The sequence below is a fragment of the Peromyscus leucopus genome, chromosome 1 (assembly GCF_004664715.2).
Source record: "Peromyscus leucopus breed LL Stock chromosome 1, UCI_PerLeu_2.1, whole genome shotgun sequence".
Classification (NCBI taxonomy): domain Eukaryota; kingdom Metazoa; phylum Chordata; class Mammalia; order Rodentia; family Cricetidae; genus Peromyscus; species Peromyscus leucopus.
In genome coordinates this window covers 128083991-128107975 of record NC_051063.1, presented here as the reverse complement: position 1 = coordinate 128107975, position 23985 = coordinate 128083991, and the positions used below count along the sequence as shown (strand labels likewise).

Below are 23985 nucleotides of genomic sequence, written 5' to 3'. Positions count from 1 at the left end.
AAATAGTACAGAGTTTCTAAACTAAACTAAAAAGAGAACTGTGGGAAGCAAATGTACATAGTAAAGAGACGGACACCTGCACCATGTTTATCAGAGAACTCTTCCGAGATATGGGGCCCACCTAAGTGTTTGTCAGCAGATGAAGACAACATGGTCATAAACATCAGGAAATACTATTCACCCAGGCAATCTTCACATTTTCAACAACGGTTTAACATAATATAATAATGGCTGGAGGGCATTGTTTTACGTATACTAAGCCAGGCACACACAAACAAATGCCATGATTCTATTTCTATGTGGAATCTAAGAAAACTGATCCCATAGAAGCAGAGAGTAAGGATAGAGGCTGCAAGGTTGGGAGGGAGAGAACAGAGATTCCAGTTAACTACTACACAGGCAGGGTGACTACATTTAATGTAGTATATATTTCAAAATAACTTAAAAAGTGAATTTCAAGCCAGGTGAAGTGGCTCACACCTTTAATCCCAGCACTTGGAGGCTGAGGGAGGCAGATCTCTGTGAGTTGAGGCCAGCCTGGTCTACATAGAGAGTTCCAGGACAGCCAGAGCTATGTAGAGAGACCCTGTCTCAAAAACAAAAACAAAAAATAAATTTCAAATATGTTGCCATAAAATATAATATGTAAGGATAGGTTAGTTGGCTTGATTTAATCATGACACATTGTGTGCACGTACAATGAAACATCATACTATACTCCCCAAACATATACAATTACCATTTGTCAATCAAATAATAATAATTATAAGTTTAAAAAACTAAGACCTTTAAGGAGTTAGCATGTTAGCCCAGTGATGGAACATGTGCTGAGCATATTGTTCAATCCCCAGCATAAGTAAATAAATACAGTCTATATGAGATTAAAACAACAACAAGAAAAATGGCTTTCCCAAATTTAAAAACCAGGACTGTATATGTCTTGAAAGTGAGCATTGAAATTGTGTCCCCAAATGCAATCAGAAGCTAATGGCCTGAAATATGCAGACTCTTAAGTGTAAAGTGCATTTTGATGTATAGCCATAACCAGCCAATTCAAACGCTGTTGCACAAATGTTCAGGGAGAGCACTGTTTGCCTCTTCATTTAAAGAGAGCTCCCTCTTCATTTAAATGTGGAGAAGCTGGATGGTTGTTCTGAGTCATGCTTAGCATGGCAATTATACCCAGGCTTCTGGAGGCCATTCTGAAAGGAGGATGGAATTTTAAATATTTTAATTTACTAAATGTATAATGTAGGAATAATAAATAGTATTATTCAGTGAGTGAATGTTATTATTGATTACATTTGTACTTACATTGCTTTGATTATATATAAGTTTTTTATGCTTATTATTTATTTAGTGTATGACCATCAAAGTATGCCTACCTTTACAGCACAGTAATCAAAAAATCCCGTTTCTGAAAATATGGCTACTAAGATCATCTATAAGAGAAAGAGAAAAATTAGGTAGCAAGATTTGTTTTTTTGTTTTTTTAGCAGAAGAGCACATTGGAGCAATGTCATAATGACCCCATCATGAGTCTGAGCTCTGGTTCCTGGCAGTTGCCTCAAGAGCAGCTTTGTCTCCTTAGATGTCTGTCACTTCGGTTATCCACCTGTCTAGAGCCAGGCGGTGGTGGTGCACACCTTTAATCCCAGCACTCAGGAGGCAGAGGCAGCAGATCTCTGTGAGTTCAGCCTGGTCTACAGAACAAGTTAGCCACATGTCCATTACTTCAATGATCCACATACGAACTCCCTGAGCAGAACCTCTTACAGATGGTTTTGCATGTATATTCCTACCCTGGGTATTGTTCTAAGACACGTTATCAACCCATCCAACCCTAACAACAGACATAAAGTGTTGTCTTTACTCATTTTATAGACCAAAGAGACAGATGGCTTGACCAGTCTTGAAGATAGAAGGAGGGAAGGCCATGGGCCAGCAGGTGGGCTTTGGACCTAATTGCCCCCATGAACAGTGCTGAGACATTTAATAGCTTTAAATAAATAGCTTTTAAGCTGTATCGAATTTGGGGTTTTAACAAAATGAAACTGATTTTTTTTTCTCACAGCTCTGATGACATGGACAAGATGGACCATTGGTACTACTGAAATGACTGACCTCCAGTCCTATACGCTCTTAGAATGCTTTCCTGTGTTTCTACCGATGACAAGTACCCATGGACTGACAGAAATAATGCCCCATGTAGTCTGTGTTTAATTAACCAGAAATCCCAGCAAGCCTGAACTTGCTACAACGTTTCCTATTTTACAAGAAATGGAATAACATTCCATTTCTTCAGGTTTTTTTCTTTCTTTCTTTCTTTTTTTTTTTTTTTTAAGTTGTAGCTATTTGATATGGCTCCCTTTTTTTATTTAGATGCTTAAACCCAATCTTCTTCGCAGGGTCAACACAGAAGTTGGTTCCTCCATGAAGTTAAAGATCAGTGCCCAGCCCCACCCCGCCTCGCTCACCTCCACATTACTACATGTTGAATTTGGAATGAGAAAGTGCAGGTTCAAGCCCTCAATAAAGTGTGCCTGATTTCCCATCCTGCATTTCAAGTTTCTCACTTTACCTCTGGATGTTCTCTCCTTTGTGAGGCTACTGTGAGAATTCGATAAAACTATATGAAGTAGTTGGAAGACCGGGGACCCAATACACCTTTCAAATAAGCTGTATGAAACAAAACTGCTCCCAAATCAGTTTTGACTGAGCACTACCCTTGTCTAGAGCCGCTTTCTAACTCAGCAGGGCCCTGAGGAGCTGTGTGAGGCAGGCAGTACCTCATGAGAACACAAATAGACAGATGTGGGGGGACCCTGTGTGGCTTTCTCTTGCCATGGGAGCTATTCTCTCATTGTCTGATAGAACGGGGACTGGGGTGAGCAGCCCCAGGAAGTAAGCCTGGTAAAACAAGACCCGCTTTGTGCACTAGCCCTATAGTACCAAAAGCAGAGAATATCTAAGTGTCTGCTGGAGCAATTTTAATTGAGAAAAAGAAATATCAGGCCATTTTTTATAGGCTGGATTCAGTCCCTCCTCCTCAAAATTTGTATGTTGAACTACTAACTCCCTGTACCCCAAAATGTGGCTGCACTTGTGACAGGACTCTTAAGAGTTGCAGTGCGATCGTTAGGGTACTCCCTAATTGAATATGACAGCTGGCTTTCTGAAAGGCTGGGATTAGGACACGGGCACATGGAGAGAAAACAGACAAGGAGGAGACTCAGTAGAGGCCAGCCCTGCTGATAGCGTGACCTCAGACTTCAGCCTCTTTAGCTGTGAGAAATCAATCTTCATTCATCAGGCTACCATATGTGTCATGCTTTGTTACTGCAGTTCTAGAAAATTACTACACCATTTACTTAACTTTTGTAAAAATAGTATATTATGGACCTCTGGTGTGACTCATTTCTATCCAGATGACAAAGCCCCAGTCATTTCTCAGCATCCAACACAGTTACTGGCTCTTCCCTGAAACCTGAGTTCAGAGCCCTTCTTCTCCTTCCCATTCAGAGAGGATGGCTGCTCTGACTCCCTTTGAAGTCTAGAGTAAATGCCAGCAAAAAGATGAGGCTGCCTGGTGACTTCTACAAAGTGAGCCTCCTGGCATGGTGCAGATGAAGCCTCACAGAACCCATCTAGAGAATGACCCAAGAACACACACATGACCATTCCCACTTTTGTCCAGGGCCTCGCTGTAACTTAGACAACTTACAACTCGTCCTACGCTAATCCTCTCTGAGTTTATCTTTCCTTCCTACAAGCTGACCTAGTCATGCTCCTCGAAGCTTAACAGCATGATAAACTGACTAGGACTAATACTCAGGGAATTTTTCTTTATATAATTAAAATCACTTTCCCAATCCCTGAAATTGTTCTGTGGTTCATGTATTTGATGTATGTCCATTTTTTTAATCTTAAGGGTAATAACTCAAAAAATTGCTAACTTTTGTAAATAACGATGCCACTTCATTGTTCAACAAGCCTTAGTTAACGAGCCAGAGCCCCAGTCATTCCCTCTGCCTTGGAGGAATGAGCTAGACCTGCACTAAGACTTCTCAATCAAGCCCTAACCCTCAAGAGATATGCCATCTTGACTATAATCATAGGATCAGCAACCATGGAGTAGTGAAGGACCCAGACTTGGAGCCATATCCTGCTGGGAGAACTGTAATTACCATGCCAAACAGCAGGGCCAGAGTCTCAAAATCAATCCACTCCACCACGTGGGTCAGGCTGGGTCTCTGTAATCAAAGCACAAATTTGCCAATTAATCCTGTGCATCAGCCTACTGACGAAAGCTCAGAAAATGGGCTGCCCTTAGTGCAAACCCACACTTGGGGCCAAAGTTGGAAACACTCCATCCACTTCCCTTTGAAATTGGATTATATCATTGCCGAATAACACTCATGACCCAGTGCATCTGTCACATCAAAAGAATTCATGAAAAAAAGTGGGGGGGAGATGTAACCCTGCTCTTGGGAGCTCTAGGAAGATTATTGCCTGAATTATTGCTTGAATTGCAGGTTTGGCCTGCACATGTCTTCCTCGGTGGAGTGGTATGGCTGACAGCTGTCTATTCTACTCTTAAGCACAAAGTGTAAAGTGAGGGACTGCCAGATCCCAGCCTGCTGGGAGAGGGCAACTCACTGAGTCACCCAGGGGTTCTCGATGCACATGCCTGCTAAGGTGACATAAGAGCAATTTTCCAAATGAAAGATTATTTGAACTATGCTTATGAGAACAAGAGCATGACTTGGAAACTTGGAGACAATCCCACTCCAGCCCAGACAGTACCCTAAACCCATAGACTGCATCCAGCTCAAACAGCCCCCTCTTTCCCATGCTAGCAGTTTCAATCTCCCGAGGTCAGTTCCCTGAAGTCAATACAACCAATACGAGTCATGCATATCCTAGTTTACCATCCGCAAAGCCTGGCAGAATTGGGCCTCAGCCCCCACAGCAGGATTAAAAGCCTACGCCTGTGAGAAAAGATTGCTTGCTGATGGAAGCCCTGGTCAGGTTTATTCTGAAATAACCCTGTCCCTTCCATGGACATGCCTAACATGCATGATGCCCTGGATTCCATTCTAAGTAGGACAAGAAACAAGCTTTCTTGTCTAAATTTTAGAATTTGGGACTATTTTACCTTTCAGTTTAACATCTATTTATGGCAAACCCAGCCAAGAAAAAGTTCACATTCTTACAACTGCTTTCTGACTAGTTCTACAAAGCCATTTTAAGTGAAGAAAACACCACGCAATAACTAATTCAATACACTTCCCTATGTAGATATTTAAATGAGTCATATGGGAGGGGGTGGCGAATGACTGGTCAATAGTCTTTAGGGAAAAAAATCCACCAAATTGTAAATCTGCTTTCAAATCCAGTTCTCTGTGTGTGCAGCTTCGGGAGTGGGAGCATCAACCCTCCAACAACTCTCTCTTCCTTTCCTAAGAATACTCAGGCTCCCTCATTGCCCTTCATGGATTCCTCATGTCCCTGTCAAGTGGACACCATTATTTACATACAGGCATCTCTAGGGCCTGCAAGGCCACAGGGCAGAGCCCCAGTCCCATAAGTCCTGGGTGACCACTAGATCTACTTCCGAGACCTCTCTCGGAACCACATGGAAACTAACACTACATAGCTGAGTGTGTGTTTATATCCAGTGACAACTTTTTAAACCAAGCTTTTCAGTTCATGCCTCTATGGATTATGGGCAAAACACGTGGGAACATCATATAAAAGAATTTAAAAACAATTAATACACCCTGGAGTTTCCATGGGTCTGGCATTGCATCTAGTGGTAAGCCAGTAAATCAAACATAGCAACTTACATCTCCAACCACAGCCAATGCTGTTAATGCTGCAAGAGCTCCCAACATGGCTGCCAGGGTCCTGTGAACAATCTGGAAAGAAACACACAAAAAGCCTGTATTGGTGTGAGTGGCCCCTGTGCCATTGTATACCACACCATCCAAATGAAGAGCATCTCAAGGGGCTTGGTTTCTCAGCAGCCCATAGAGACCCATAGCCACCAGCAGCCTACATTCTAGGAAAGTAGCTTTCATTTCCAGAACAACCGAAAGTATGCTCAAGGAAGTCTGCGGTAAAGGGCTGTTAATTATTTCCCTTGTTCTCTTTGGGCAACTGAACCTTCAGTTTAAGAACATAAATCAGCCCTTTTCAATTACTGAGACCACAGTTAAGTCAGCACACAGACAAATGCCTAATCCAGTTGAGATGCCAGCATATTTGCAAAAGGATCTTTTCCATTTAGTTATAATCCAGTGGACATGGAATTTCTAATGCCAAATATGTTGGAAAATATGCACCCATGTACACTGCCACCCAGTGCAAAATGGTAAAGGAACTGTGGAAGAGAGTCCAGAAGCACTTCATTAAACGTAAGTTTACTTACCATATAATTTACAGTGCTGCTAGGAATCTACTGAACATACATGAAAATATGTATCACATAAAGGCATAAATGTTCTGAAAAACATTATTCAAAATAAGCCAAATCTGGAGGTATCCATGGGTCTCTTTGTACGACTAGATTCCAAGCTCATTTTCAAATAATTTTATACTTGTTTTTCTTTAATATTTGGTTCAGATTTTTAAGTTAGTACATTTATTTATTATTATTATTATTATTATTATTATTATTATTATTACTTTGGTTTTGGTTTTTTCCAAGACAGGGTTTCTCTGTGTAGCCCTGGCTGTCCTGGAACTCACTTTGTAGATCAGCCAGGCCCAAACTCAAAGATCCGCCTGCCTCTGCATCCTGAGTACTCCACCACACCTGGCAGTCTATTTGTTTTAAACAGAAGCACCTAAAATCTAACACAATACTACTCAATTGTAATGATTGCTTTCATTTGTATTCTGTTCTCAGTTTCAACTGGTGACACACATTAACTCTTCTTCCTTATTTGATGTGTAAGCCCTAGGCAGTGAGCTTGGAAAAATTCCTCCTCGGCTTTCAAATTGGGAGAGCAAACCTAAAGTTGAACAGGCTGGGAAACAAAAGCAGCAGGCTCCTTTTTCTACCTTACACAGTATAAAGACAGTTCCAACTAATCTCATTTAACTGACAACATGACCATTCCACGGTACGGGTAAGGGAAGAACTGTAGGTGTGAGAGAAAGAACAGCCAGAGGCATCTGGAAGAGTCCAGAGCAGAGAGAGTAGATAGTAGATTGGACATGGCCAGCAGAATGGACCTGGCCATGAAGAAGCAGGAGTGAGGGGCAGGGCACAGAGAGAGAAGAGGGGGGAGAGGGGATAACATCGCTGAAATAGCAGGCTGATAATGAGAATGAGGAGCTGGGGAGAGCAAAGCCATGAACTGGGCGAGTTTAGGGTATGGGAGGAAGTGAAAAGAGCTAGGATTCTGAAAAGAATGTGGACTCCAAAATCTGTAACAAGTATTTGATACTAAGGGAGACTGGAGGCCAGCATGCACTTTGGTATGCTAATAGACATCACAGGAAGGCATTTGTCTCTTCTGCCTTTTGGAATTAGTGGAAATGGAGATTCCCTTGGACCTAACAAAGCTGTGTTCCCACCCAGCCCGTACCATACACACTCAAATTTGGCTCCAGCATAAACTATTTTTTATTCTCTTTAAAGTGGGCACTACGGTATTTGTTCACTTACTTGCTTGCTTGTTTTTGCACCCACCGTTATGGTGCCCTAACTTGGGGCGGTTCCAAGAATGACCCACTTTTCACTGAAGGAATCATTTGGGTGAGTCCAAGCCAACAAACAGGTTGTCATTTCCTCAAGAGGAGGAAGCTCTTGAGGCACTGCGTGGGGGTCGGGGGGACACAACAGGACGACCTCCCTTGGTTTTATCAACTGTCCATTTGTTAATTCTGATCTGCTTAATTAAGGATCCTCATTTGATAGCTTCCTTTTGGGGTCTGCTTCTGAAGAACTTGAAGAATTTGGGTCTAGACATTAGGTTCACTGTGTTTGCTGTGGACTCTCTACAGGCGTTTGGCTTTTGTCTGTGGAGAACTCGGACAGCACTTCCGGCTTCTGGCTTTGTCTTTGGCGTCGTATCAGGACCGCTCAGAAAGATCAGACAAAGAGGAGAACCACTCTCAACAGCAGACCGCCTTTAATCAGAACAGTGAAGGGCTGAGGTCTGCATGTGGGAGTGGAGACCGTGCTCCGAGGTGCAGGAGCCTTGGAGGTTTACAGGGCAGAAAAGGGAACTTTGGGGTGGAAGACTCCTGCAGGTCTGTTCCCCTGCAGTGTCAGTGGTAAATCCCAATGGAGGTTGGTCTGTTCTCATCAGGGCCTGCAGCAGTTATCAGAGGGTCAGCTTCCCTGTCTGGAGTTTCTCTGCTCACTTGAGGCTTTTAGGTCATTAACCCTTCACTGGGGATTTTTGTCTTTGGAATATGTTGATTTATTACTATTTGACTTTTGTCCCCTGACACTCCTTGGATGCCCACTTCTGTGGTTTTCTACTGCTTCGGAGATTTTAACAAGGCTTTAGCTTAAGAATTTTATGAGAACCCGATTGTCTGGTCCAAAGGGTACCCCACTCCCCCACAAAAGGGCAGGCCTACAGGACTCTTTTCCCATTGTTCTGGCTCCATTGACACATATCTGCAGCTGCATATCAAAGCCCATGCCATCCCCCAGGCCTCCAGGCTCCCTCAGTCCCTACTCACAAGTTCTTGTTATACATTTTTTTTTTTTTTTCCATCACAGGCAATTTATTTTGTTCTATTCATTCACAGTTAATACAGAAAATACTTGGAAACATTTCCATATAATGTTTGACACAGAAATCATCAAATAGGAGTATACAATGTTGACAGAAGGCAGTACATTTATAATTTATAACCCCAAATGTATTTATAAATTAGAAATGGAAAGATCTACAAATGAAATTATGAAGGTTCACCAAAGTCATTTAATCTGTCAGTTTCTCATTCATTTTTATGTCTTAATAATATTCTATTGTATAAATAAGCCACATTTTATTTCTCTCCAGTATTTGATAGCTATTTGAGTTGTTTTAACTTTTTTACTATTAGCAACACACTGCTGTAAACCTTCATGTACATGTTCATAGGTGCACATTTTCAGTAGTTTGAGATATATTCCTAAGTAGAATTGTTGAGTAACAGATAACAGGTTTTGCATTTTGACAACACAAACTGTTTTGCAAAGTGCACACCATTTTACAGTCTCACCAATCCTTTTTTAAGGCTCTGATTTTGTACAAAAGCATTCAATCATTCTGTCAGACAAACAGAAAAGTAAGCTATAGTTCAGAGCTGTTCTATTCCATTTACTATGCAAACCATTCTTGGCTTTTGCACTCTCAGCCTTTTGAGTATTCTTGCAGTTTCACCTTTTCCTCACACTTTTTTTTTTTCTTTTTTTCTGTTTATTTTATCTATTACAAATGCATAAAAAATCCTCCATCAACGCTGCTGATAGCGTTAAAGTCTACACTAAACTCCTCCTCAGGCTTCCCTCCTCCAACAGCAAGGTTTTCCTCTGCCTGGCTACTCACTGCTTTGCTATTCTCATGATTCTCTCTCTCTCTCTCTCTCTCTCTCTCTCTCTCTCTCTCTCTCTCTCTCTCTCTCTCTCTCTCTCTACTATTCTCCCTCCTCTTTGCAGATAGCCCTAATCATATCCAGTCTGCTTTTTTTTTCTCTCTACTCTGGATTCTCTCTCTCTCTTATTCATAGTAAAACCTTCCCCTAACTATACCATGGAGCAGTCATATTGGCAGTTTCTTTACATTGACTTCTTGAATACAATGATAGACTTCAAAGATAAGAGGCACTTTCTCCCCATGACCCAAAAGGGGGCGGGGCTCATACACTCCACAATATGCAAGGACCTTATAAGGAAACCCAGAAAACATACCCTGTTCTTGGGTGAGAAGGAACTCTATTGGCTCTCCTGAGAAGACATGCATGGGGGGGATTGGTCACCTGCTGGGGATGCTGTGAATGTGTTGCTCTGATTGATTGATAAATAAAATGCTGATTGGCCAGTAGACAGACAGGAAGTATAGTGTAGGCAGGATAAGGAGAAAGGAGAATTCTGGGAGGTGGAAGGCTGAGGCGAGGAGATGCTGCCAGCCGCCACTAGGAGAATCATGATGTAAGATACCGGTAAGCCACGAGCCACGTGGCAAGGTATAGATTTATAGAAATGGGTAGATTTAAGATATAAGAACAGATAGCAAGAAGCCTGCCATGGCCATACAGTTTATAAGTAATATAAGTCTCTGTGTGTTTACTTGGGGGACACAAGTGGGAAAGATTTGTCCTGAGTGCCAGCAGGCCGGGACACAGGAAAACTTCAGCTACAGTCACCTAGTGTCACAAGTACCCTCATGTTTATATAACTATGGAAGATCACCCTGAAACTCAATGAGAGAAGTTGGCATGGCTGGGGACAGAGAAAGTCCTTTCAAAAAGCAGCACATAATTCTAATCCAAAACATACCTCCTCTAGCTAATGTAGATGGCAAATTTCTCAGCAGAAAGAAAAGACAGAATAAGGAACAAGGGTTCCAAAGAGGAAGACTGTTTGGAAATGAGCAACATCTAGAAATTAGGTGTGAATGTTTTATCTTGTATTTAGAAGAACAAGAGAACTAACTGAAGATAACCTAGTTTTAGGGTTCCCTCAGTAGGGAACTTTTACTACCTCCAAACTGTTTTATCTTTCATGTTTAACCAAGTCCTAGGCAGTTAAATTTTTAAAGATCTTGATTAAAATGAAAAATGATCTGTTTCAAAAAATTGATTAAAATGGTAATTTGTAATAAGAGCTCTACAAAAACTACATATGAGTTCAAATGAGATGCTAAAAATAAGGAATTAATTTTTTTGAAAAATTTGGAGTTTATATCAAAACTAAAGACAAATTCAAAAAAGTAATACCCTACTTGTTGGAACATGGCCCAAGAATGGAGCGTGTGAGGAAAATTCTGAGTGCTTGCCAGAACATGCCAAGAAAACAAAACAAGAGTGTTGGGATCTCACTTTCTGCTTGGAATATGTTTTCCTGCTCCTCCCAGGTGTAGCAGATAGGAGTGAGTTTATTTTAGATTATTCATTACAACCGTTTATTATTAACTGTTTTATGTCTCTATGGAAAAAAAAACTGTTTTTGCCATGTGTAGCTTGTCCTTGTGATTGTACACTTTACTTTTGCGATTCTTCTTAACCCCCATAGTAGAAATTGTCTGATGCTCTGAATAAAGTTGACTATTGCATGAGACTTTAGTCTGCCTCGTTTTTAGGCTCCATTCTCGCAGGCCCCACCTCCTCTGGAGCAGTAAACATACTTTCATCTCCTTCTCCGGCCCTGCCTTGTCATTCTTTGTCAGCTACCTGTCTTATATTTTCCCTGAGTAGACTTTTTTTTCTTTTGACTTTCATGCTTATATTAAAATGTCTTTATTATGCAAACTATTCCTAAAATTTCCTTCAACTCTAAAGCCAGGAATCTCAGTTTGGCCTGAGTGGAAGTCTCTAGCTCTTAAGGGAACTCCTGGGGCTGTAAAAGAGAACCAAATGAAGCTTTGTCTGTGTCCCCCCTCACAACATTCCTGGGGACTTAGGCTGAGACCCATCTTTAAGCACTGACTTTCCCTGTCTGATCTATCCTGTTAAACATGGCTTCCATGTTACCTGAGGTTCCTTTTTCTGACCAGAGACCCACTAAATGTCTGAGAGCCTCAGACCCAAAAAATACACATTTCCTAGACCCATCCATACTCTGCTCCTGGGTCACATGCACATGGCTTTTCTGGAGGCATCATCATAAAACCTGATCCCCCATATTTTCTAAGCCAATTTCTTACCTCCAGAAAAGCAGCCTGAGACATAGTGGAAAAACCCTTCCTCCTCAGCTACTTAGTGAGTGGTGGACATCTTTAGTCTACTACACACAGACTTCACCTTTTGATCTTTTGTTAATAAGCCTTTTTCACATCTTAAAGAGATAGAGATTTAAACTTTCTACTTTTTCCCCAAAATTAGGTATACCTAGATTTCATGTAATTGTGTCATGTGTATCTATGATAACTGTTTTCATGTTTTGGGTTGTTTTCATATGTTGTTTGTATCAAAAAATTTTAAACTGTGGCCACTTGGTTTTTTAATTATATTGTGTGTGAAAATAATAATAATAAGAATTACTATTATTATTATTGTAAGCCCAATTAAAATTCATGTGCAAATTTACAAATTTGAGAATTGTGATAATGTATTAAAAGGCCTGATAAATACATAGTACCTTATAAACTTGAGTACTCTAAAACACCTTAGACCCTATGAAAATTATATCTTTAGGCCTATAAATATTTTATAAACTCTCAAAATACTAGTTGTTTGTATAAAACAACATTCATTATAGTCATAAGATAAAGATTTCATTAGACTATGAAATACAGTTGTATGCATAGATTTTGATAGACTTCCTTCCAAAATCAGGTTATAGCAGATATACATACACACAATTTCATTTATATAATAGACATGAGTAACATGAATTTTCAAAATAGTCTTAATATAAAACTTAAATGTAAGATTTTTTATTAAGGCTGACTACAGGTAAATTAATAGCTATATATGTTTACTAATGATCCTATGTTGTTTCCTTTTTACAATAAGGATTACAGACAATATAAACCTAACAAACAATAGCATTCAAAATTTTGGTTTATAAAAATGTATCTTATGTATGAGTATATGTATATACTTATACATATACTCATATACATATACGTACATACATGGTCTGTATATGTGTGATTATGAGGTTTTGGTTTTGGTTTTATTTGGGCTTTTTGAGACAGGGTTTCTCTGTGTAGCTCTGGCTGTCCTGGATCTCACTCTGTAGACCAAGCTGGCTTCAAAATCATAGAGATTCACCTGCTTCTGCCTCACAGAGCTGAGATCAAGGATATGCACCACCACACCCTGGCAATTATGTTTTTTTTTTTTAATATAACTTACTCATTACCAAGTGCCAAAGAAAGAAGCCACAGCACTTACCCACTTATCTACTGGAGCTTTCCAGAAACCAAGGGTCTGTTCATTATACCATCGCAAACCCAAACATCATCACCAAGCTTACTTGGACTAAAGTTCTCTCAACTCTTTTCTCCTCTGTAGGGCAATGTCTCTCAATATGCATGCTGGCTTACAAAGCAGGTCACACAGATCATCTCTGTGGTCCTCAGTGCATGCTGAGGACATATGGATGCAGCTGTTCCTCAGAAATCCTGAAGAGTCCTACCTGTATGTGTCAACAGAGAAACCTGATCTTCCCATTAAAATAAAACAAAAACTAGGCATACAGTTAGGTGGTAGAGCATATGATTAGCATGTACAAGACAAGACCCCAGAGCATACATGACTAGCTGCTGGTATTACATAGTAAAGCCTTTTAAATTGAGCTGTCCAGTACAGAAATTGTATTCAGATTAAAGAGCCAAAAAATAAGAAATTCAAAAAAAAAAAAAAGATTAAAAGAGCCAGAAGTAATATTTTAAGAGCCAGAGACTAGAGAGTCTTGGACAAAACAATTTCTTCTGGACATGATAGGACCATCAGATTACAGACTACACAACTTACAGCAGTTGTGGCTGCCTGCACAAGATCAAGGCAGCCAACATTCCATCATGGGTGCGGGAGGGATGGACACGGGAGCTCCCACCACTAAATGAGGCACAGTGACTGTTGATGGCTTCTGGGGGAAAGATCAGTTTTCTCTAAGGATGTGATTTCTGGTACGTTGGCCATGCTCACATGGATGTGCTACCCTTAGGATGGGCAGCACTAATTAGATTGATGTTTCATTTGTTTTAGAGAGAGAGAGAGGAGGAGGGCATTAAGCTAGGAGGAAGTATCTGAGATGACATGAAAATACAAATACATATACACAATAGGATTCTAGTCTGCTGTAAACAAAAGATATATTACAAACTTCAGGAAAATGAATGAATCTAGAAAGCATAATATCAGGGGAGGGTAATGTCAGGTCCAAAGGAAACTCCACTCCCCCAGTGGTGCCCGTCCCCTCCACATTTCCCTATCACTGTCAGAAGGGACAAGTGGCTATCTGTGGTGCCTATGAGCATACCAAAGCCCATGCGGTCTCCAGGCTCTCTCCGTTCTTCTCACCCATCCCAAGCTCTTCAGCTCATGGGCTTTCCTCCCCAGCTTCTCATTCCCTTAAAACCCTACTAATTCAGATATGCTCTCTCTCCTTTTTGTCTTCCTTCTTTCCTATCTCTCTCTCTCTTTCTCCCCACACTCTGTCTTTCTCAGTAACACACAATCACACACACACACACACAACACACACACACACACACACACACACACACACTCCTCATCACCTGGTCCTGTCTGCTGGCCATGTCCAACTGTCTCTCTCTCTGCTCTGGATTCTCCCAGATGCCTCTGGCTGTTCTCTCTCTCTCTCTCTCTCTCTCTCTCTCTCTCTCTCTCTCTCTCTCTCTCTCTCTCTCTCTCTCTCAAATCTACAATAAAAATCTTCCTTTAAACCACACCTTGGAGCAGTCGTGTCCTCAGTTTATACAGGTAAGAGTCAGCAGCCAGGGCTGAGCAGTGAGCCACATGTGGTTGGGGGTGGGTGGGTTGCAGGAGCTTACACTTGATTTCATCATTTCTCATTTTAAAAATAATCAACTGTTTCTCAAATCAGGTTTTTCCTGTGTGTACATGAGGGAGAAAAGATAAAAGAGGACAGTTAGGATGTGACAAGAGATTAAATTCCAAAGCAGTGTGAGGACATGAAGCTAATGAATGCTCAGAAACCTCTTTGTGTTTGTGTTAACATTTTTGTTCAACCTAGTAAAGCATGTTTTCAGAATGGGTGGCCTATTGCTACCTTTTATTATGGTTCTGAAACAAGCTGCATTCCTCTAGTTTTTAATTTTTTGTTTTCCCATGATTGCCTGTAAACCATTTAATTTTTTTTAAAGTAGAAATACAAATTGTAATATGCCAGGTAAAAATAAGAGGCAAATCCTATGTGATCTTGCTTATAAACAATATACACATTTATTGAGTGTCTTGTGATGTTTCCATCCATGTGTACTCTGTGATGTTCATGTCTCCCTGTCTACCACATCTGTCTCCTAGATAGATATGTCTGTTCCTCAAGCACTTTGCATTTCTTGGTCTTCAAAACACCTCAAAGCTAGGAGTGGTGACCTACGACTTTAAACCCACTTCTTGGGAGGCAGAGGCCAGCAGGTCTCTGTGAGTGCAAAGCCATCCTGGTCTACATAGCAAGTTCCAGGACAACTATGGCTACAGAGTGAAATCCTGTCTCAAAAAAGAAAGAGAAAGTACCCCCAAATCCTTTCTTCTGGTCTTTGAAATGTTTTCACAGCCCACCATCATCACCCTGTGCATGTTTTCACAGCCCACCATCACCCTGTGCATGTTTTCACAGCCCACCACCACCCTGTGCATGTTTTCACAGCCCACCACCACCACCCTGCACATGTTTTCACAGCCCACCATCACCCTGTTCATGCTTTCACAGCCCACCATCACCCCGTGCATGTTTTCACAGTCCACCATCACCCCATGCATGTTTTCACAGCCCACCACCACCCCATGCATGTTTTCACAGTCCACCACCCCCTGCACATGTTTTCACAGCCCACCATCACCCTGTGCATGTTTTCACGGCCCACCACCACCTGTGCGTGTTTTCACAGCCCACCACCACCCTGTGCATGTTTTCACGGCCCACCACCACCCTGTGCATGTTTTCACGGCCCACCACCACCCTGTGCATGTTTTCACAGCCCACCATCACCTGTTGTGCACCTTGCATCAGAACTATTTTTTCCAATCAGCATCTCCCCGTCTCCCCACTTCTCTCCTCTCCCCAGACTCTGGTAACCACTAACGACACAACACTGTCAACCTTTTTCTGCTCCTCTTATGAGGGAGCTCACTGGAGAACTTGCCTCTTTCTGTGTCTTGCTTCTTTCACTTCATGTAATGATCTCCAGTTCCACCCATGCTGTTGCAAAGGAGAGAATTCCATTCATCTTATGAGCGAATAGTATTCCATTGTGTTCGTATTCCTCGGGTTTTGCCCACTTATCAACTAGTGGACATTTAAATTATTTCCATTTCTTAGCAGAGGGCATGAGAATACAGATGGCTCTGATTTTGTGTTCAAAAGGCATTATATAGAATTATTCCAATTGATCAAAAGTGCCTCTTAATGCACTTGACATTAAAAGCCGGTGGAAGCCTCACAAAAGATAAGAATTTAAACATTTTATGTAATTTTGTGGAGTCTTCACATCGATGCATTTAACGCAGAAGTCTCAGACCACTTTAGAGACAGCTTTTGTGAGCTACCATTTCCCCCTGTATTTTTCTACGTCTGTTATGGAGTACAGACACCCAAGATGACCCTCAAAACTCATAATGAAGCACCAGTGTTCTCAATGAGCTCACAGATTTGATCCTCACAGGATGCAAGATAATGCAGGGGAATCGTCTGGGTTGGTTTTAGTTATTCTGGAAGCTGTATGTTTCGCAGCTTTGAATGCTAATCATCAGGCCTCCCTTAGCATGAGCCGTCCATTCTGCTGACGTGTACTGCAATGGACTTCAAAGGTGGTAAGTGAATTCTTTAATCGCATAGGCTGTAATCTAGGTCCCAGCTCCTTAAACTATGAATCTCAAACCCACATGGAGCTGTGTAACAGAATGTGACAGTTGGTAACAAGAAAGGGCGGCTTCTGAACACACAACAAACAAAACATTCAAAACCAAGATCGAATGAGCCTGCGGTGTTTCTGTCGGCGCGAGGCTGTGTTGTATGAAGTGTTGTCACAAGATGCCTGCTTGAAGCAGCCCAGCCAGCCTTGCTACTACTGCAGGCTACAACTGTATGTAAGTGTTCCATGCTTAGGGAAACAATTGCTTCCCTACACAATGCAAAGGTATTATGTTAATACTGTCACTCCTCAGCATGTCAGAGTCAAATTAGAAAACCTTTGGAGCTCATAGTATTAGAATGTTTGATTTTGAAAATTGTTCAAGTTGTTGACCTAACTTTCACTTTAAAAGTCAAATAAATTTTGACTTGGGATTAGGACAAAATTTCAAGCCATGTCTGAAATGGCCCTAAATTTATTTCTATCATCTTGTACCATATTTTTTTTTGTGAAGCATTGTTCTCAGCATTGATCAATATAAAATCAAAGTATGGACAGATTCTGAAAAGCATTGAGGATACTCCCCATCCTGCAGTTTCAAATAGTCATCCAAGATTTAATTTTTATGTAAATGATAAGCAACTCTATCTTGTTAGTATAGACATTTTTTAATGTCTTTAAAATTATATTATACAGAAGAACTGTTTTTGAAATAAATTTGTTTATGATTCATTGCCTGTAAATGCTTGATTTGCAAACCAATTTTATGCACCTGTATTCATAGAGTTGTGTGAAAATTCCTTTGGTGAAAACAGATTGTAAGCAGGAAAGAGTTCAAGAAGCTCAAATCTAAGTAACAACTCACAGGTCCATGTTCTATGATCTGGTCTATAAATAGACGCCGCATGCTGGCTACTGTGATATCATGTGCCTACAGCAATCCAAGCAGAAGCAACAGGGAACAGAATAGGAAAACGAATATTATCAAATATAGATCAAATTGCTTATTTCAAATCACATCAGTGTTCAAACCCTAATCCTCACCCTTACTTGGAACCAGTTTTTTCTGGCCTCTGCTGTTATTTATTTATTAAGCGGTGCAATGTTATTCATTAAGTAGTGCTGTTTACTGTGCAAGAAAAGCCATGAGGTTCAACAGAACCCACTCTAAGAGTGTATTAAGGGAAAGGAACAGAAGGTGGTGCTTAGGCCTATGGAAAGTTCGTGCAGGAAGAGAGAGGAGGGATAGATGGAACCCGCTTTTTATAGGTTCCCCCTGCACATGCGCATATGGGCTTAAGTAGCTATGCTACACGTGTGCACATAGATTGCGTGATCACGCTGCTCCCAAATTATGTGATCAGATTACATAGAATGTAAGGCCCTGGGATGACTAAGCCTACTGCTTGGCTACTGGACTGCACATGTGTAGTCATGTAGCTGGAGTGTGGCTAGGAATTCTAATGTCTGCCTCACCCCATCTTCAGACATGAATAGTCACCAGGGCTAAGGGACTTTCTGTGACATCTGGCCTCAAAACTGCCTAGTGGAGCTCAGCAACCTTCGGCTGTTGAAATGTCAAGTCTTGTGGCAAACAGATAAAGTGCAGTGTGCTCCAGCAATCCTGAGTCTTTTAACTTGTTAACAGTTTTAATCTAACATGGGACTAAACAGTTCAGAAGCCGCCATTGGTGCTGGAGAATCACAGGTGAAGAGTGCCTCTCCCTATTCGAGTGTGTGTCCCCTCTGCTAGTGGCATGTGCTCTTCAGTGTTCTTGAAAACCCAGCTTCTGGCTAAAATAGCCTTTTAAGGCCCATCAGGAAGCTGGGTGTGGCACTCACATTTGTAATATCAGCCCCCTTGGATGTCTAAGGCTGGAGATTCACACTGAGTTCCTGGTATCCTGGCTACACAGTGAGTTCCAGGCAGTCTGCTCTACCTAATGAGTTCTAGGCAACTTGGTCTACACAGTGAGTTCCAGTCTTCCTGGGCTACACAGTGAAACATTGTCTCATTCTCTCTCTTCCCAAAGATGGGATGAATGGGTGCAAGAATGAAGAACTGCATGTCCTTATGATGAAATAAATCAGAGGACTCCTTTCTCTGGAACACTGGAGCAGGATATAAGCACTATTCAAGACTGATAAATACTACTAGGTGCTAATGGTGTTGAAATTGTTAGTTTTGTGGAGGTTTAGTTAAGTCTAATGTGTTTCTGCAAATGATTAGAACTGTCAAGAGTGGCCATGTGGTAGTCCCTTCCCTTGTGCCTGGCAGCCTGGAGTGGGGAGCAGTTAAATCAGCAGCCACGTTCCTGGCCCCTGGCCGCACTGGCAGCCTGGCAGCCCAGCTTTTTCACACACCTCATAAGCACTCTGAGGACACTTTAGCAGTTGCGGAAGATCTACTACCACCACAGCTGGAGACACACTTTGCTTGTAAGCATTCCAGACAACCTGGCTCTACTAGAATTTGGGATGTGGGAGACAGGAGGATCGAGAGTTCAAGGTAATCCTCGGCTGCAAAGTGAGGTCAAGAGCAGCCTGGGCTGCATGAACTTTTATCTCAAAAAGAAAGAAGGGAGGAAAAGAGGGAGGGAGGGAGGGAGGGCTCTAAGCAAGACCAGCCTTGGTCAACTCTAGCTGATCCTGTTTGCCCTGCACTGAGATAAATGCACACACTGATAAAGGCATTCATTTACACATCTGTCTTCTGTGATTGGTGCAAACACTCTTGTCACACCCATTCACTGGCTGCTTCACTCAATTCTCAAGGCAGCTGGAAGACCCTTCTGTGTTGTGTGTGTCCTAGTGTTGCAACCTGAGGCCAAATGGGAGGTTTCTCCCAGATGGCCTTTCCAGAACTTTTTCTGATGTTCACCGTTAGAAGGGCAGGCTAAACTTGGGCCGTGAAGAGGCGGATGTAGCCACAGCCGTAAAGGCAGTGGTAGAAGTGACCACAGCAGTAACGTTAACTTGACGGCAGCTGAAGTCCAGAGAGTGGCCATGATGAAATCAAGAAGCAGAGGCAGCAGGAATAGCAGAGGCTGAGAGGGCGATGGTAAGAGAGGGCGGTGCGCCGAGGCTAAAAAAGGAAAGAAGGTTGTGAAGGGGCGGAGAAGAGAAAATGTGGCCTGATCACTAAAAGCATTCTCAGGAGTGGCCACGCACGAAGGGCTGAAGGCTTGAGAACCATACCGTGAGCCACTGTCAGGGGCTGAGGGTCCTGACAGGGCAAGGCCTGAAAGCCACAGCTCTGGCTATCCGAGACTCTAACGTTGCCGTCGAACAGGGGGTCCCAGAATCCAAGTCTCATTTGAGAACAACACTGGTTGCTTGCTACTGTCTGCTGCTGGCACTGGCTACTGTTGAAAGCTGAGGACTGCAGAAGCTGTGAAGTCCCAAGGGTGCCAGGGATTACAGCCTCAGCAGTGCATCTCCATCTACCTCACACAGAGCCATAAACCTCTCCTAAAGCCTTTAAGTGCTGTCAAATGCCTTTAGTTGTTGAGAGCCATACCAAACCAAGCTTTCTCAGAGGCCCCGATGAGAGGACAAAAGGGACCTAGTTCTGTGTCCTTGCCCAGGGGCAGACTTGGCAAGGACCAGTCTGGGGCTGGGGCCAGGGCCTCAAAGATATTAAGGTTCCTGTGAATTTAGCCTCTCCCCCACCCCCACCAAAGAGACTTGAGTTATCAAGGCCATACGCTCAGTCTCTGACGCCTTGGAGATGTTCTGTATTTCCTCGTGCAACATTCGCTTTATGCTGACTTCATCCTGTTTCTCACCTTAAAACTGTAAATGAAATGCTGTACTTCTTAATAAACTTACTTGGCATAAGTCTTAGCTTATGTAAGACCTCCCAGTCCCAAATTTTCCTGTCTTGTTATATTCTCATCTCTTGGTCTTCATCCCCCTTAGGACCCTGTCACTAAAGAACAACCCACTGGTCCAGATCATTTAACGTTAGAGATTAGATTTGTAAACCTAATCTGTTAGTACAACATCTAGGCTTGGGCACACAAAAACCTAAACCATCAGCACTGGAAGAGCTGATGTACCCTAAATGTGTACACAGTGTGTACCCTAGTGCAAAAGGACCCTAAACGGTTGGTAATAACAGTGCTTTTCTGAGAGCTGCAGGCCTCACATGTATTACCCAAGGATAATATCAGCCCTGCTGAAGTCATAAGTACAGTCCCAACAAATGCTAAGGGTGGATGCTGTGGAATAATCCTCTTATACGCTGTAAAGATTTGTCACTAGAATTGGTTTAATAAAACACTGATTGGCCAGTAGCCAGGTGGAAAGTGTAAGTGGAGAGACCAAACTAAGAATGATGGAAAGGAGAAGAATGGAGTCATAGAGTCACCAGCAAATGCAGAGAAGCAAGATGAGAATGTCCTACTGAGAAGAGGTACAAAGCCACGTGGCTAAGCATAGATAAGAGTTATGGGTTAATTTAAATATAAGAGTTAGCTAGTAACAAGCCTGAGAAATATACGAAGTCAAGCATTCGTAATTAGTATAAAAGCCTCTGAGTGATTATTTGGGACCGGGCAGTTGGGAAATGTCAGATTACAGGTGGATAGAGTTGGAGGTGCCATGTATCCACCTTCATGTCCCCATAGCATTTGCCTTTATTTGAAAACAGCTCTGTAGACTTAAACCCTGCCTCACATGCAAAGCAGATCAAGCAGAGCCTGGAAAGTTACAACAAAGTCAACAGTAAGCCACTGAGAGACACTGGCTAATATACTAAAACATAAAGTGGTCCAAAGCAGAGTGCTACTGAGGTTTAAAAAAAAGAGACCTCAAATAACTAATGGAAGAAATAAGATATGACTTCTACATCATAAAGACATTGGCAGGGAGTCACCTGCTACACTAAAGATGTGCCTAAGGAGCTTGGGTAATTGAACCATAGGTATGAGTTCATGTTGGAATATAGAGCTGTGAGGGACTGGGAGTGAATTCTGGAAAACTGAGCTGTGGGGTATTGGGGTAGGGACAGTGCGGATTAGAGTGGTGTCTGAAGTGTAGGATTCTATGGTCAATTGCTGGAACATGGAACTGTAAGGGACTGAGGTAATCAGTTCTGGAACATGGGACTCTGAGGGATGATGGGGTTTGGCTGCTGGAACATGGAATTATGAGGGGTGGGGGCAGAGTATGACACATGGACCTGTGAGGGGTTGGGGTAGACACAGACCGTGCTGTAAGGGATTGAGAAGAGTCTGGAACATGGAGGAATGAGTGGCTGCTGGGACTGTGAGGGATTGATGATAGGCTCTGGAATATGTGACTGAGAGGAATCTGGGCATTTTCTGGAATACAGAAATATGTGGTATGCATACAGGTTCTGAAACACTAGTCTGGGTGGGATTGAGGTAGGCTCTGGATCATGGGGCTCCAAAAGATTGGATGAATGCTAGAACACTGATCTGTTAGGGAGTAGGGTTGACACATGGGAAGCAGAATGTTGAAGATGGAACTGTAAAGGAATGGGGTGGGTGCTGGAACATGAAGTTATGAATAACAGGATACAAGCTGGAGCACATAGCTGTGAGGGATACTGATGCGTTCTAGAACATGGATCTGTGAGGGATGCTGGTGGGTTCTAAAACATGGAGCTGTGAGGGATACTGATGGGTTCTAGAACATGGAGCTGTGAGGGATACTGACAGGATCTAGAACATGGAGTTGTGAGAGATACTGGTGGGTTCTAGAACATGGAGCTGTGAGAGGTATTGGTGGATGCTAAAACATGGAGCTATGAGGGATATTGGTGGGTGCTAGAATATGGAGCTGTGAGAGATATTGGTGGATTCTAGACCATGGAGCTGTAAAGGCTGGGAGGAAAGTTCCAGTACCTGTTAATGAATGGGCAGTTTCATTAGCTATTGCCTCTGAGGTGTGAGGTTGCTACATAAGACCTCCCTGCAGAGCCTACCGCCTCCCCCTCTCCTTCCCAGGGTGGTGATGTGTTGTGATGAGTAGCCTCAATTGAGATGTGTAGGAATGGTAGAGAACGCCCACGGTAGGTTGTTGCCTGACCTTCATGCTGTAATCAGCTTGTAGACCCGAGGTAAGAGGCTTTCAAGGGCAAAAAGCTATTATGGAATAGAGCTGATGTGAGGAAATTATCATGAGAGGACCTAGTATATGTCCCTGATGGCCTTCTCCTGGCCTTATCTCTCCAAAGCACTTGCATTGGGTTGCAGCCACATGGAGTGCCCAGTCCACTGTGTCTGTCACTTCTTCTGGAGGCTACTTCTCTGGCCTGCGTGTGCTGTCATGTTTTGATCTTTGTGCTTGAAGATCTCTGTGATTTACCTGATAGGTCCCATAATAAGACTCCTCACATCCTGTATCACCAACAGAGAATAAGTATTCTAAAATTCAATATTTTTTAGGTTCTTCCCTCCAAAATCTAAGTTAATTCTCTTTGCCTGGCTACTATTTTGTAGAATCACAGACCCTGGAGTTTTTATGGACTGCAAGAAATGATCTGGTGTGGTTGTTGAACATACAGAAACTTCTGGCTGTGGTTTCCGAACTGAAGCTATGAAACCACGCAGACAAGGTTGCACAATTATAAACTGTAGACAGGAGAGTGTTCCCAGGCCAACCACACTACAGGCCCCAGTTTTTCACTAAGTAACCCCATGTCACCTGAGAGGAGAGATTGTGTAGGTCATCAAAAGGAAAAACTCGGGAGAACTGTGTCCCAGAATCTCTCAGTACTAAGTTCATGGGGTACAAAGTCCTACTACACACCAGAAAGGTCTCAATAAAACTCAGCTTCAGAGCTGAATCAAAGAATGCATAGCCACGACTCTAGCTGTGGGGATTCACAATAGCTATCCACTCCCCCACAGATCCACTTAGAAGGTGTAGGTACCAACAAAATCTGGTTTTTCATGTAACTGTGTCCTTAAAATACACTAAACTTCACTGTACGAAACTAACCAGAATAGAGTAAGCAGCACAGAAGGCAGGACCCAAGAAGGCCTTGTCAAGCCCCAAAAGAGTGGCTCCTCCCCCATGGCCTGTCCCTCGTGAAAAGGTGTGAGTCCTACAGCCACAGGGCCACAAATGGGGACATTTGAAGGCAGGGAGTAGACAGCACTGGAGCCACAGGAGACAGAGTCCTTTCTTCCTGTCAAGGACCATTTCTACCTCTTTCCTACAGTTGTACTCACACCCTAGTGCATGACCGACCATGTACGAATTTGAAGGAAAG

At 42.4% G+C, this 23985-nt stretch overlaps 1 protein-coding gene across 1 annotated transcript in view; it reads right to left on the bottom strand.

The window, feature by feature from the left end:
- Positions 1-23985, bottom strand: part of Oca2 (OCA2 melanosomal transmembrane protein) — a 279134-nt gene that overhangs the window by 190305 nt on the left and 64844 nt on the right. Inside the window, exons 10-12 of the mRNA XM_028894677.2 lie at positions 5850-5921; positions 4188-4253; positions 1386-1442 (exon numbers count right to left, since the gene is read on the bottom strand). Of these exons, the coding sequence (XP_028750510.1) occupies positions 1386-1442; positions 4188-4253; positions 5850-5921 (195 nt within the window). The remainder of the gene's footprint in view (positions 1-1385; positions 1443-4187; positions 4254-5849; positions 5922-23985) is intronic.